Here is a 16,673-nt window from a genome sequence, read left to right as displayed (position 1 = left end):
CAAATTGAATCAGGGGTTATCCATGTTTAACAGTTAAAATGTATTCATGTTTAGTCAATGTAAAGTGTATGTGTGAGTCATTTTAAGTTCACGTTTCGACAAGCTTTCGTTCATGATAAGTCACATCAGTTCATTGCATGTTTATTGTTTGATTCGTGTTTATCTCATGTGAATCTTAGTTTTTGCAATTAAGTGATTGTGAGGTTTGCTCTGAAGCGAATTGCTCAATATTGTTTTTCTTTTCTTTCCTGCTTTTAATGTTACATAACGACAAATTTTAACAAAATTCTTAGAAGGGACATTGAAAGATTACACGTTTTGTGTACCAATCCTTACTCATCATTCCAGAAGGACGACTTCTACTGTCGTCTGTATAATTTGAAATAAGTGTGTCCTGTGCTGGTCTGGGAATAGTGGATATCAAAACAGATATCCTGTCTGCATTACAATACTTCAGGTTTTAATGTGTTTTTCCTCAACTCTTGGTGCTGATTCCATGTTTCTATTGAAATGGCTCGTCAGGTGACATTTTTATTGTAGCGTCCTTAACCTCTAAATTAGTGAATACATATACAGAAATTGATATTTATTTTCACATGTTCTTGCTATGCAGTCTTGAGTCGGGCTCCTGCACTCTAGTTGTGATGGCTTACGTGGATATATATATCTGTTTCCATCCAATAAAATATTTTCCACTGTGTCAACCTTGCCATTTTGGCCAGTACTGCAGTATCAAATTGACATATGAATGATCGATAGGTATAACGTATACATATACATATAGCTAATCGAACGTGTACTGACCGGTTTGCTTGAAATGAGACAAACATGTGGGATAGAATTGATGTATATCGAGCATGTAGATGTTATACCTTATCAAGACGATTTGTTAAATGTCACTAGATCAAATCCATTAGTATTTCATTTCGTTTGACCACCAGCCGTTGACATAATATACTATCTATATAAAGTGCGTTGTATCTTTTTGTCTGCATATATATTCATTGCAAGGCAAACGTAAAACCATAACAAAAATCACCGTTTGATTTGGAAATTTCTCTGTGACGCCCTTAAGGTAGAGGATTCTTTCAGTCAAGGTAGATCTAATTGATGAGAACACTTTCTTGAAAAAAAGTGTGTAGGCAAAACCTTAATTCAAATCAAAAGCGATGAAACAAGGGTAATGTCTTAATAACAGAGATATTACGCAGATACCATAGAAAATTATAGGGAGCATTTGAGGGTGTTCCAGGCGAATATGAGTTTTTGGGTTAGGAAACCATTAAGATATATATATATATTATCGATGCATGATTAAATAACTGACTAACAAAACTATACAACTATACACCAACCAAAATGTGAACCTCTCCTTATGTACAGCTATAGGCGAGCAGAATGTAATTTCAACCTGCACCAAAGGGTCTTTAACGAACTTAATGGTAGCAACTTCATATAAGCATAGACCATTATCTGTGAAGTGAATTTCCTGTTCATTTGGTAGGATAATTGTCTTACCAAAGAAACTAATTGTTTATTGGTTCACATGTAGCACGTTGACGCCATACTAGGTTTTGTCTCATAAAACTTATCCAAGAAGTTGAAAGAGTTCCTTATATGTACGTGTGACATTCGATGAACGGCTTAATGGCTAAGCCAATAAGCCACTTAGTGAGAACTGACGCCAATATAAGTAGCCGGTGATTCCCAACAGACTACTGAATCACGATAAGCCGACTAACGCGTACAAATAAACAAAACCAATTGTTGCACACAGTCACCTAAAACTGACTAAAAACTCAACTTCTTCGAATTTTAAATACATAAGAGGACGCTTATTTCATTGGTGATAATTGCGTGTCATTAATTAGCTGAAATGAACAACTGAAGAATGCTTTGGCACTTCGTCAGTGTAAACATCACTTTGGCAGGAAAGACACATCCACGCATCTCAATGTCATAACATTGACAGGTAACGCCCCATAAGGATTACTAAATACCTTTCTTGATACAACGGCATGTGTGGAAAAAGATAAATACTCTATAGTGTAAATCACTTTGTTTCACGAGAAAACTTATACGTTTACGATGAAATTCAATCACCAATAATCATACATCGCTATCACTATTTAATTATATTTGAACAAGCATTTAATATTCAGTTTCATTTCTTTCGTTAATCATAAACATCACGCATACAAAATTTAAGCACAAAACCTTATATGTATAAAGAGAAAAAATATTTCGTCGTTACGAGAAAATAACACCAACATTAAGGACTCTGATGCAGATTACCTGAACTATCATGCATTCCAAAAAAGTGTCCTTATAGCGGTTTATTGTTAATAAACTATCTGAACCTTTAATAGCTTACTTACAAACCATGGCTAGGTCTATACTACGCGGCATCAGATAAATAGTACATTGTGGAAATCGATGAAGAACCGTTTGAACATCGCAATCATTGTTCAAACTAACATTTGAAATTTTGAAAACGTTCCATTCTCAATACCGTTAACAATCATTCGTCTTGCTCAACTTCAATCACTTCAATGTTTCCTAGACCTGGATGGCAGAATATTTCAACGGTAATCGGAATTCAATGACATGCAAAGAATGCCTGAAACAATTTCCAAAATTAGATATGACAAAACCCGGAACTTCCATTTTTGTTCATAAAATGCGTAATGCTGTTATTACAGGACCAACCAGATAAAGGTATCTTAAAAACAAATTGTCTAGTCTGTACTGCTTTAGTGGTAATCACATATAGAACAGACACTTAAACGATCCCTGTATGAAGAAAAAAAAATGTTAGTAGTTTTACTTGAACATAAGAGCAAAAGCTGCGACACGACGCTGTTTTTAAACGATTTGTATTCTCTTTCATGTGACAAGTACGTGTTGATGGATAAGTAACCGTCGATATGCCGAGGTGTCACTAGGTCGGAAACGACTTGACGGGAGGATGTGATGAAACCAGTGATACTTTGCATAGTAATGTTAACCATAATCAGAACATATCGATAAATGGCCCCGGTCTTTATATCTGACAGTTGATCTAAGATATTCTTATTATTACAAATCGTTCAGAATATCATTGGAACGACGAAGTCAATCAAGCTGTGCTCCAACACATATCAGGACCTTTTCGATGATCAATTTACGCCGCATGATGTGCAATTCTGTTGTGAATTCCTGTTGACAGATTTTGGGTAAATTCGATAACGGGTCATACAAAGCTATGAGACAGCTAATACATGGATACACTAGCAATGTACGACCGGGTTTCCTACATTTAATATAACACAAGAAAGGTCTTTACCATTAGGATAAAACTGAAAAAAATTACCGCTCCAGGGAAACCAGCTTTTCCAATAAATACAGCTGTCGCTGATTCTGCTTCAAATAACTTGATTTATTATCCGACGATATTATGTTAGACCAATGCTTCAAGGTCAGATGAGTTCCAGTTCTACAGGGAAAAGTTGAGGTGATTGTCTTTGACAGTGAATTTAGGCAAAATTCGTCACCTACGTAAAAGAAGTAAACGCAAGGAGCGTTGCTTCATGAAATGAATACCATTCCAGAGACCTTGATCCTCAAATTGTTGTTTGACACATTTGCTGTGTGCGGTTTTTTTCTTATCCTTTTTTTTGGTGTGGTGTGGTAAAGATTGAAGCATTGAACTGCTTTCAGTTGGCATTCATAAGCAAAGTTCAATGAAGCGCGCTAAGCAAGTTGTTTGTAGTAATATTGTACTGTAATGTTTTAGGTGATGCTACGATAAACAGTTTTAGTTGACGCCGTGGTTTATAATTGTAATGACGATAGTATGTTTCACGGTGAGCTTATAAAACCGGAATTTAATTGAAGCCAAAACGTATGATTGGTTGGTTTGCAAATTATTATTATAATTCATTTTTGTTTTTTTTAATGACCAAAACATCTGACAATAACATTGTTAAAACTGAATACTATGAATAAAAGTACAATATGATATAATACCCAAATTAATTTATAAACACAGCTCATTGATATGTTAAAGATAAAAGAAAAATACCTTGGAACATCATTTTGATTTCTGCACTCTCCATTAAAGGTTTGACATTTGTGTCTGCCAAGTAAGCAACGCTGAAGGGACCTAACCAATCAAAAGCGACACGAAAACAAATTACACGGACTTAAAGCTATCATTTTTATCATAAAATCAATACCACTATAGTTAATCAACCGTCGGTGGTGATAAAGACTCCTGTAATGTTACATTTGCAAATCTGATCACGGGTTGTCAAATGCAATAGTTTGGAATGTAACTACTGGTCAGCCACTGAGGACATCAGGAACCCGCACTGTGTTTACTGAAGGTAACGAGCAACGACCTTGTTCAAACAACAAATCACAGAATGTTCCTGAAATAAATATGACATTTTCCTCTCAAGAACAAAACATGCACTACACTACTTTAATTACAAAATACATTTTTAAAGAAATGAATAGCATTCACCAACTAGGTATAAAATTGGGATAGCATAAATTGTCTCTAGGAAAGGAAGAAATGAAACCAGTTTCATATTTAATTTCAAATGGGAGTAAAATGGCAATAAAACATCTCTAAAATATCACCTCTACATTAAAAGTGGTTCTGAGAAATACAAAGACACACATATCAGTATGTGAAACTCATCTTCGATATGTTCTAGAAGTTATGTTGATAGAGTATGGAATTTTAAGAACTCAAAACATCTCTTTATCCATCGTGAGTATCCTTTCTCAAAACCTTGTCTTTTATTTAAACGTTCGATTTTACAATCTTGTTCACTACCATGAATCAGGCCAAACTAATGAAACACCTTAGTTATCTGAAATCTAATTATGAAAGCTTTCTTTTCCAAAAAAGACGAACGTTGTTACAAATAAAAGGCTGTGAACTATTTTGGAGCACGACAGAAACACGATAAGATTGAGGGTAACATCGTAAATGTGATTAAATTTCGTTTCGATACTAGTCGTAATGTGACATATCAAGTCTGTTGGCCGACACAAGGGGACTTATTGTGCTCCTCTTTCTAATTACTTGGATGTCGTTTTCATAAGAGGCTGAATTTATCAAAGACATTATCCGCAGAGGTAAATGTTACAACCTTCCTTTTTATTTTCAGATATATTGTTGTTTTTTAAATAAGTATTTAAAGAAGTGTTACTTCCTTAAACTTGAAATAAAGGACACGACAGACTCGTCTGCGTCAGCCGCTTACCTCGATCATGAGCGATATGGGCTGCTTTCTGCTGAGCTTCAATTTTCCTGTCATGAGCTTTACTTCTCTAGACAGTTGCGGCACTGCTGTCCCAATATCCGGTTATCATGTAACAGCTTATTCGATCTCCATGGGCTCGTTACAAATATCACAACTTTTTTGTTATTAATGTCGAATTCCGGTAGGCTACCTTTCAGCATAGAGTTTGGGTAAATGCACATTGATAAAGACAAAGCTTATTGTTTTATATGAACATCGACGGTTCTGATAATGCTCGTTGGTGTTCCCTGTTGTTGTTATTATATGGACATCGACGGCTCTGATAATGCTCGTTGGTGTTCCCTGGTGTTGTTATTATATGGACATCGACGGTTCTGATAATTCTCGTTGGTGTTCCCTGTTGTTGTTATTATATGGACACCGACGGTTCTGATAATGCTCGTTGGTGTTCCCTGTTGTTGTTTTTATATGAGCATCGACGGTTCTGATAATGCTCGTTGGTGCTCCCTGTTGTTGTTATTATATGAACATCGACGGTTATGATAATGCTCGTTGGTGTTCCCTGTTGTTGTTATTATATGAACATCGCCGGTTTGAGAACGTGAATAATCAGTTTATCTGGCGGTTGTCGACCATTCTGAACACCTCGCCCCGAGTACAGTTCCTTCCATCGAAGGTTAGATGACCGAATCGGCATAGGAGTTCTTAGTGGGGTGTCGTCGTCTTCCCATTCGGAACATATCTTTATCTTGTCGAAAGGTCTACGCTATTTTTCATTTGTTCGTCGGTCGTTTTTTTCCCTATTTTCAACGATTTTGAGTTGATATATGATTTTCTTTATATGTCGATCTATTCATGTTTAAAATTATCTTTTTTTCGGAATGATATTTTCGCTATGCCACCATCTATTGACTCAGACGATCACATAATGCAGAAAATGTGATTATTTGAAACAGAGGTAGGTTTTATGACGTGCACTTATTGCCCATTTAGGAAAACATTGCATGTTGATGACGTTTGGTAGTCGTTATTGATATGAACACAACGGTTATGAAGACGTTAACTGCGCAGTTATCTTAACAGAAATCGTTTGCATTGTGATATTTTGCTAAACATTCTGTTACAATGTTGAGAAGACAAAACAGATTTTGAACAACTGGGCTCTGATCGCAAAACTTATTTCTATCATTTTCAAAAAATCAAGAACCACTAAAGCAACCAGCCTAACGTTACTGGACTCCCATACATGATACTCGAGCTTTGTTAGGTTAACAATGTTTTCCAGACTATGTTTTTGTTAACTGCATTCAATGTCTGCTATTGTTACCGAACTGTATGTTCACTGGTCACATACAATTCTAGATTTTGTGGAAATTATTATAACGGTACCACATATAATGCAGGTTAGTAAGCGTTTCTTAAGTATGTTTTTCTTTTTATTGAAAATGAATTTGCTAGTGGTTTGCTTCAAAGACTTTCCTTGCTTTTTCTGTTTCAAGTTATACATATTATATTCTAATTGAGTTCGTCGTGTTTTGAACAACAGATTTCAAAACAGACAGCGATCCACTATGGTATCCTAATGCCAATGTCTCCTATTATCCTATTATATCGATACTCCGTCAGCAGGCAGTTTGTTCCGCTAACAGCTAAACAAGAGATTCACTTGCAGTTATGCAGACAAATGGCCATAATCTGGACATTTTCCATGTGAATTGCAGTATAATTTCTTTCGACACAATGAACACAAGATGTAGAATAATAATGTCATCCAATTGCCTGTAGGCTACATACGTGACTATGATAATACATTCAGCTTCTGACACTACCATTGGTGTGGGAAATTGTTGTAATATGATATGTGACAGAACACATGTTGGTTATATCAAACTGTGACCAATAAAGACAACTGCAGGTGACACACACGAAGTAACAGTAATAAATAGCGATCGCACAAAGTACAACAATAACGCTCATAATTAAGCATTAAACTGCATTCTGTTCAGAGTTATAAGATGAAAAGTATGAAGAGATTATAATTTAGAAATTCCATCGGTTTCGCTTTTTAATGAATTGAACTGCTGACATCACGTGTTGACCAATTAGCTCAAACCTTAACATTATGACATCACAATGATAATGACGTCATGATCATCGTTCCGAACTAATGATCTCATAAATATAGATCACAGCTGGCGTGTTTGTTGGTTTTTATAGTTGTACTGTATAGGCAAACATATAGTACACTGAAATGAAAGTTGTTGATAATTGTTTTATGATTTCAAAGATTGTTTGTCATGGTAGTTTTATTATTTTCAAACATTATGGTGTTATTTTGTAATTCAAGATAAAATCATTTGGTATTGGATTCATATTTGGTTTTTTGGCTTAAAATTACAGGTTTTATCTTTCTCTTCAATTTTTGCGATCACAGCCCTCAGAGGAAAATTGTTAAACTTGCATCATATAATGTACTTTCCTTGCTAACAACGACAGAACGCCAGAAAAATACACATGTGGTCTCTGACTACAAGTGTTATATTGTATAATTAATATAACCATGGATATTGAAAATCAATTTAACAAGGATTTCGCGGAAGACGAAAGACAAAAAAGGAAAGATTCAAAATAGCAATTTATGTCTAAATTATACCATTTAAAATGCACGAAGAAACTTGATGTTATAATTCGAAGAAGAATCAAGCTAAGTTAATAGTCAGATTACAAATTGGGTAAACAATATTAATTGTGTCTTCAGGAAAAATCTGCATCAATTCATTACCATCGTGCCAGTGTCTCACCAATACGAGATAATTAAGCATGATCAATGATAGCAGAATTCTTGTCATAATTACAAATCATCTGTAATTTAACTGGAACACGCATCAGCTCCAATGGACGTAGTTATTTTTTTCTAATTACACCCATGATGTTTTCTTGGAAAATTAATGAATATCTATGGAACCCCTAGGTTTTCCATCCGTTCAGAGAATGGCAAAGAGCTGGTTCCGATAATACGCCGAATATTGGACTTCTTAAATACACTTAGCGTATCAATAGCTCTATATATCAGCCAGTTGTTGATGGCAAGATATATACACAGTAGAATCCTGTTCCTCTGTACTTCCGATAAGGGACAACCATCTATAACATTTAAGATTTTAAGGCTATATCTGATGCGTCTTTCTACATGTGTTAAGTGGATGTATTTATTGTCTTTACGGACAACTTTACTTCTTCATATTGATGTTGTTTCTCTTCTATCAAAATTCAGGTTACCAAAGGACATTTTCTCAGATTGGCTTTGAAAGTACTTACATCAACGTGCATTGTATGTCAAACGTATAGCTTCAACGGCAAAAGTACAGGCGGTTTCCAATTCTTTAGAAAGCAAAATATTTGCTTGTAGGCGACTTTGAAAGGCAAGACATTCTGTAGTTAGTTGTAATGTAACTTAGTCTATGTTAGGATTTTTCCTGGACAGATGATAACAATAATCTACGTACACATGGTTCCTACCCGAGTAGCGTAAATCTACGCTGAGGCTATTGACAGTGATCATGACCTAATTTCAATCCTTGATATTTCAGTTTCTATCATTACCAACACCTATTGTACGTTGTCTGGATACTTTGTGACCAACATTCTTCTCTTGACATTTGTTAGATCCATGATCAAGTGGAGTTTATCAAGTCTCACTGCTGTTATGTTTTCGCCTTTTGTCCAATTGTTGTCCTTTTGTATTGCCTTTGTGCTCTGACTGTATACTTGCGAATGGATGATGTCGTTATGTTTATCTTTTTTAAAGCTGGTCTGGATATCAGATTCCAAAAATGAATGCACTCATATCCTTTTGTTGATGTTTATAACAGATGTCAGGTTGGCGCATTGCTAAGGAAACGCCGTATTTGTCACTTTTACATTAAACGTATAATCACTCTTGTCATTATCACAAAATCCACAAAATCCTCAAGAGGCTCTCTTCATAACAGTATAATGACTCTGCGACTTGCTTATGCTGTTTTGATACAGATTGATTAAGTTCCTTTTATACATAAATCATTATCAACTAATTCTAGAAAAAGATATATGAAATGTACACTTATCGGATAATCTATAAATCTATTATGTGTTCGGTTTCCCTCATTTCCTAATTGAATAATTAAGTTTGCTTAATTTATTTCGAAAATAGGGATTGTCTGGTGCTCGATAGCAATATCCATTTACCGTACAACAATTTGTACTGTGTGATAAAGTGAGGAAAGAAGACAGAATAATGTAAATCATTAGCTTTTCTATTTTACAGATATCCGTTTTATCATAAACTCAGGAAAATGTACATAAATCGCAATCGATCAGTACCAGTTGGTTATTTTATTTCTCTCGTAACACAGAAGAAAACAAAGACAGAGTGAGATCACTCCGCCTATGGTTATTTCATATTATGATATTATAGAAAAAGGAATGATAATGGAAAGATGGACCCAATAGCGGGTATGGAGAAATTATGGATATATTTTTTCCTGGCGGTGTCTAAAATATTTGTTATTAAATATTTTTTACTGATTGATACCGATTTGATTTTTGACTTCTGAGAGACATATCATGTAATGTCTTTTTATGTTACGCCGTGTCGACCTGTTTACGGATTTAACGACACCTGCGTGCAAGATATTCATCTCTTACGCGTGCAAGCCCTGTACTCGTGACATGTACTGGTTCGGAACCGGCAACATGACATACCTTGTGTTTATACACTACGAAAAGAAAACAAGACAGATAAATGTACTCCCGTTATTATAACCTTTCAGCGTTTCCTTTTTGATCTTCACGATTGCTTTTTCTTCATAGATTATAAAACTAAATACTAAATATTAAATATATTAACTGATACATTTACTCAATTTATTAACGTTTGACTTTGCAGGACTTATTTGTCGTAGTGGCGTTACAATCATACCCATCAGTCGGAATATTTAATTCTCAGAATGAAAAAACAAATCATTAAGCTATTCGACCTAGAAAGAGAGAGAACAAATAGGGCATGCGGTTGCTTGTCTCCCTTTGTCAGTCTCGTCCGGCTTGGTGACGTGCCAAAACGTCGTGTCCGTCTTATTTTTAAATGATTGCGTTAGAACTGTTATTTACGGTGGCTCTAAAAGCCTTAATCTTATTCCAAACCTCCGATTTCCCAGCGTAGCTAAGACAGCGGAGTAAACAATGATGCTCTTTGCTGTGTTGTGTTGTTTTATTCATGGTCATGAAATGCAAGAGTGGCATTTAATGCTCAAATGATTTCAACTTAAGCGGTACTTTAAATACGGATCTGCTAAACATCTTTTGCTTTATGTTTCACAATAACTCGTGTAAAAACCTTGTAATCTGCATCGCGGAATTTTAGGTGTCAGTTCCACTATAATAGGATTAAGTTTTTGAAAGTAAATTTTAGTTGTTTTTGAATTTATAACGGTTTATCTTTAATTGAATACTGAAAATGACTTCTTTTATTCCATTTAAAAGATGGACTCAAAGTGAAAATGTATAATCAATGTTTGATGCGCGATAAATTTTAAAACGGAAAATATAAAGTGAACCGAAAAAGACCCAAACATATACACTTGAATAAAGCTATCTATGTTCTATCACATTATCGTATGAGTTTACAATGGTGGGCTCAGTTGTAGGGAAAGGGGACAAACGTGGATCCCTTGTAGAGAATGATGACTGAAGCGGAATGGTAAATGAGGTGGGATCCCATGTAGAAAGTGGTAAATAAACTAATGTCGGATCCCTTGTAGAAGGTGGTACATGTAGCTAAGACATGCTCCATTGTAGAGGATGGTGAATACACTAATGTTGGATCCCTTGAAGAAGGTGGTACATGTAGCTAAGACAGGCTCCATTGTAGAGGGCGGTGGATAAACTAATGTTGGATCCCTTGAAGAAGGTGGTACATGTAGCTAAGATAGGCTTCATTGTAGAGGATGGTGAAAATACACTAATGTTGGATCCCTTGAAGAAGGTGGTACATGTAGCTAAGACAGGCTCCATTGTAGAGGGCGGTTAATACACTAATGTTGGATCCCTTGTAGAAGGTGGTACATGTAGCTAAGACAGGCTCCATTGTAGAGAGTGGTACGTGAAGTGGGATCCCTGGTAAAATGTGTTAATTGGGATGGATTCCCTGGTAGAGAGTAATGTCTGTGGTTAGATCCATGTATAGGGGATGAATGAGGTTAGATCCCTTGTAGAGAGTGATGCCTGTTACCCGAGGTGTGATCTAAGTGGTAAGAAATGTAGATTTTCAGACCCCGAGGTAGACCGTAGTCAAGAAATGAAAAATTTCGAACATTATAAATAGTGCTTAAGACCTTTAAGCTCATTTCGTTATAATCTTTTCCTTTTGCCCTACAGTACCAAGAACGACCTTCATGTGAACGAATGTTTACTTGGTATTGGCTCCTGCGTTGACAAACTAAATTTTAAATGACTGCTTCCTTACTTTGTAATCCTAGCAAATGTTTTACCCAACACTGACTGTGCTGGTGGACTATCACACCCCGGGTTATGCCGTAGCCTTGTAGCAGGGAATATTTTCTGACGGGGTTACATGAAATACCTGTTTAGAAACATATGTTCTGCTGTATTATTATTATACATTTGGTACCTTATCAAGGGTTGATAATAAACCCTGTTCTTTTTTTCGCTGTATTTGCCATACGCGACACGGTTGTTGATCCTGCTGATGGACTCTCTAACTCCGAGGATGGATGTTACCTTATAGGGAGAATTTATTCTAACACTGTTAACTTGAAATAGAAGTTTAGAGATAGACTATTTGCTGTAGTTAAAAATTGTAAAATGGATTATTTATAGACCGTTTTCCCTGTACGCCACATTATTCGGTTCAGTTCATTGTTTTGACATTAGTACCGCTGACGAGACCTTCATTGACGATACTGAGGTGTAGTAAAACGTTTCTGCATTTACATATTAAATTTAAATAGTTGATTCCTTTTCAGTATTTCTGTAATTGTGTTTTCGTAGAGTAACATGATGAATAAGATTGGATCACTGTTAGCCTTTTTTACAGAATTTGTTTCCCTTTACGCATATATATATATAATAAATGTACATACAGTTGTAACGACATCAGAAGTGTTAATTGTTTCACTTAAACATGTATTCCGTCACAATTTTAAATTATACATAAACTAACAATTGTAGGAGCACTCTGAATATCAGAGGGTATTCGCTTACTCAGCCTTATCCTGCTAAACTAAAATGACGGATAACTAAGATTATATTTTAACACATAATGTACTGTGTTATCCAGTGAATATACCACTATCATATTGTTTGCGTATTAACCCATGTAATATGACCTATCAGGCCTGTGATTGGTTGTAAGTTTCAATTGTTTCAATTATGACGTTTCGCATACGACAAGTACATGACATGACATACTTACGCACTGGAGTCAAAACGGCGGCTTTTTACATTTCAGGGTTGCATACAAATTGTCGTTTTACGCGATAAATGCCAACAATCGCGAGTATGTGATAAAAATGATCTTATACCCGTTTTCATTTCATATGAAATATATGAAACTCAGAGCGAATATTTCATTTTAGCTCGCCAAACAGAAAACTTCTTAGACGCGTTTCATAAATCTCATAATATGGAAACTCATGTGAGATCTTTTATACATAAAATAAGAGGAAACAGTCGACCTTCTGCGTGCATGGATAAACGAATATGAATGACATTATAATTGACTTAAGAAATTGATAATGGTAATATTAATGTTCATATGTCTTTCCTTATCTTGCAGAACCATGCAGTATATTCAGTACGTAACCATTTCATTACTACTATTAACTGTTACGGGAAATAAGAGACGACTGCGCAACCGGAAGGGGCTTAGAGAACGGTTTGATCCGGATGACGTAGAAGAGGGGACATGTCAGTTACAAGTATCGTGTAAAAATTCTAATATACCTGTCAAACTTCCAATAAGGGGGCCAAGGGGGCCCCAAGGTATCCAGGGAGAAAAAGGAGAACCCGGCACTCCAGGAATACATGGGATACCTGGGAAGGATGGTGAGTAAATAAACCAATATTTGTCCCCCTTTCAAGTGCATGCAAACACTAATAACTGACTGTCATTCAAGACATGTTTTCTGTTGTGCAATTTGCATGGAGTGATGGACAGGTTTTTTTCATCAGCATCAGCTAGTAATTATTCAAGAAACAATACTTTAATTATTTATTGTTTTCTGAAGTATAGTAATTTAAATGGCTGATCTTTGTTTTCAAAACAGTAGCGTTCGGAAAAAGCCTGCCTACTGCTAAAAAGAAATAATTTTCATCAACAACCATGTACAGTGTCGATAGGCATCTTTCCAGTACATGTTTTCACATTAATAGAAGATTATATTGAAGTATTTCTAATGTGAAAACAAAATGCCGCGTGTACATCTCATATTGCCTCGTAATCATAAAATCTTGCGATAATCAAATTACACGTGAACGATGTGACAGAGACACCTGCATGCTAGTAACACGTGTAAATCCCAATATTGATATCACTGTCTGTACAACACTACGTTCAAAGCACTGCACTTTAATTAATTGACTGTTTTGTGTCTCATTAGAAAGTATCTATAATCCTGCTGACTTCCCTATTGAGACAGGTAAGAACAGGTAAGCGCTTGTTTTTGTTCGATTGACAAAGTACGCGGTTTGGCAAATTTAGTGAAATCGAATACAATTAGCTTGATGAGTGTAATTTATTTCAACGAGAAGGACATGAACAAACGATTGTTTGTCACAGATAAGTGCTTACCTTTGAAGATACATCGGCTTAAAGTGCTTTCTGTCACTGCAAATGAAAAATTATAGCGGGTATTATCTCAGGATCAAACTTTCAGGAAATAACCACGTAGAATCTCTAATGTATATCAAAGGGTCAACAACGTGTACTAATTGACTATTCTCTAGAACTGGCGACCTGATTTAACTGTTTAGGTTAGCCAAATACATCACCTGAATAATCCATACATTTTTTGTGAAAAGGTACACTTTCTTTGCGAGATGCTGAGGCAAGTTTGTATCTAGAGGCGTTAATAATCAGTATATAAATTGTTCTTCCATTATCAACAATCGAAACATGAGACGCTAGGAACCACTCGTGATTGACTAGCTGATTATTGTGGATCTTAGGGTAATTATCACACATGATGAAGGAATGGAAATACTCTATAAAGCACTTCTCCGTCTAAATCAATGACACTATATTTGATATTATAAAGGATTTGTACCACGTCACAGAATCATCAATATCGTTAATCTAAAGAACTAGCGGTGACGCGTTGAATTGGAAGATGGGCGAATAATTTCTCGTCGCATATTTACTTAGAAGCTCTCTGCTCGACTTACTTTATGTATGGAAAGCAAGACTAACATTGACGTGCATGCACTTCAACATTCACAACACTTGAGCTCCCTTAGGGCTATAGTAGCAACATTGAGGAACTTTAAGGAAAATTATTACATGATAAAAGGTATCGGTATTATAAGATGAAAGTTTAACTATGAAGATAAAAAAAACACTCTTTATAATATCCGTTTGTTATCTTAACATCATTTTATTTATAGCCAGTCAAATATTGCATTATTTAAACAAAATGTTTTATTTGACTTGTTTACTAAATCGTGTTATTAAATATTCGAAATCTTGTGATACGTGACAAAAATAGAAACCTTTGATGAAGTTGGTTAAACTATTTCTCACAGCTATTACTTAAGCTTACCGAAGAGCTTTCGTCCTGACTACGCTGGGACTTGATCACTTCTAACGTGATTACACTTCAGGACTTGAATACGATGCGCTAATAGTCACATGACTCAGAGGTCTTTTGACTTATATTCAACTCGGGATTGATATTCACAACTTGTGATATACTGTACATTTGAAATCATTTGATTTGATTTTTAACCAGTCTTAAAATTTCGGTGTGTAAAATCCTGTGTTTTATGTTCGCTTGCTTTTTTAACGATCATTTTCCATTGTTTGAAGTAGCAGTGGATGTCTGCCGTAGACATGTATCAGCATCTTAGGCTGTTCATGGTCTTCACAGTATTGTGGAAGGTTTTGTACTTCAAACCTTTATCATGCAATCATCTGTGGTGCAGGATTTGTAAAACAAAGCAAGATTTATTTTAGAAATTATAATATATATAACAAGGTACTTAGCAGAATCAATCTTATTTAGAAAACAAAACAGCAACCAGTAAGAGCTAGATTTTTCAGCATTATGCTATTTTTCAACAGTTCGATGTTAAAATTAAAATAAACACTAAAGTGTGCAATTTTATATTTTTACCAAAGTATGGATTTTGAAAATGAGATATGCTGAAATATCAGAAAATCCGAAACAATTTTATTGAGTACACACCCAACCACGAGAACAAAGGCCTTAGTAGATATATTGTCTCAAAAGACAGTCTGCTTACTTTAGACATGTGGTAACTGTAGTAGTGAGTTGGTGCCATTAAACAAGTAGAAGCTTTAGACATGTGGCACCATTAAACAAGTAAAAGCTATAGACAGTTGATGCCATTAAATAAGTAGAGGTTATAGACAGGATGTATCACTAAACAAGTGAAAGCTATAGACAGGTGGTGTCATTAAACAAGTAGATGATATAGAAAGGTAGTACCATTAAACAAGTAGAAGCTATAGACAGGTGGTACCATTAAACAAATAGAAGCTATAGACAGGTGGTGTCATTAAACAAGTAGATGATATAGAAAGGTAGTACCATTAAACAAGTAGAAGCTATGGACAGGTGGTACCATTAAACAAATAATAGCTATAGATAGGTAGTACCATTAAACAAGTAGAAGCTATAGACAGGTGATACCATTAAACAAATAGTAGCTACAGACAGGTAGTACCATTAACCAAATAGAAACTATAGACAGGTAGTACCATTAAACAAGTAGAAGCTATAGACAGGTGGTATCATTAAACAAATAGAAGCTATAGACAGGTGGTTCCATTAAACAAATAGTAGCTACAGACAGGTAGTACCATTAAACAAGTAGAAACTATAGACAAGTGGTGTCATTAATCAAGTAGAAGCTATTTACAGGTAGTACCATTACACAAATAAAAGCTTTAGAGGGATAGTACCATTTAACAAAAAGAAACTTTAAACAGGTAGTACCATAAAACAAATAGAAGCTATAGACATGTGGTGCCATTAAACAAGTAGAAGCTTTAGACAGGTGGTGCCATTAAACAAATAGTAGCTACAGACAGGTGGTACCATTTAACAAATAGTAGCTACAGACAGGTAGTACCATTAAACAAGTAGAAGCTTTAGACAGGTGGTACCATTAAACAAA

At 35.3% G+C, this 16,673-nt stretch overlaps 1 protein-coding gene across 2 annotated transcripts in view; it reads left to right on the top strand.

Moving 5' to 3' along the window:
- LOC110452027 (C1q-related factor-like) overlaps window positions 1-16,673 on the top strand; it is a 54,156-nt gene that overhangs the window by 19,437 nt on the left and 18,046 nt on the right. For both annotated transcript variants that reach the window (XM_021500292.1, XM_021500300.1), the window contains exon 2: window positions 13,093-13,361. In XM_021500292.1, the coding sequence (XP_021355967.1) occupies window positions 13,097-13,361 (265 nt within the window). In that variant the 5' untranslated portion in view covers window positions 13,093-13,096. The remainder of the gene's footprint in view (window positions 1-13,092; window positions 13,362-16,673) is intronic.

The sequence above is a fragment of the Mizuhopecten yessoensis genome, unplaced genomic scaffold (genome assembly GCF_002113885.1).
Source record: "Mizuhopecten yessoensis strain PY_sf001 unplaced genomic scaffold, ASM211388v2 scaffold717, whole genome shotgun sequence".
In the NCBI taxonomy this organism is placed as follows: domain Eukaryota; kingdom Metazoa; phylum Mollusca; class Bivalvia; order Pectinida; family Pectinidae; genus Mizuhopecten; species Mizuhopecten yessoensis.
The sequence above is the reverse complement of the archived record's forward strand: the minus strand, read 5'-3'. Positions and strand labels throughout refer to the sequence as shown.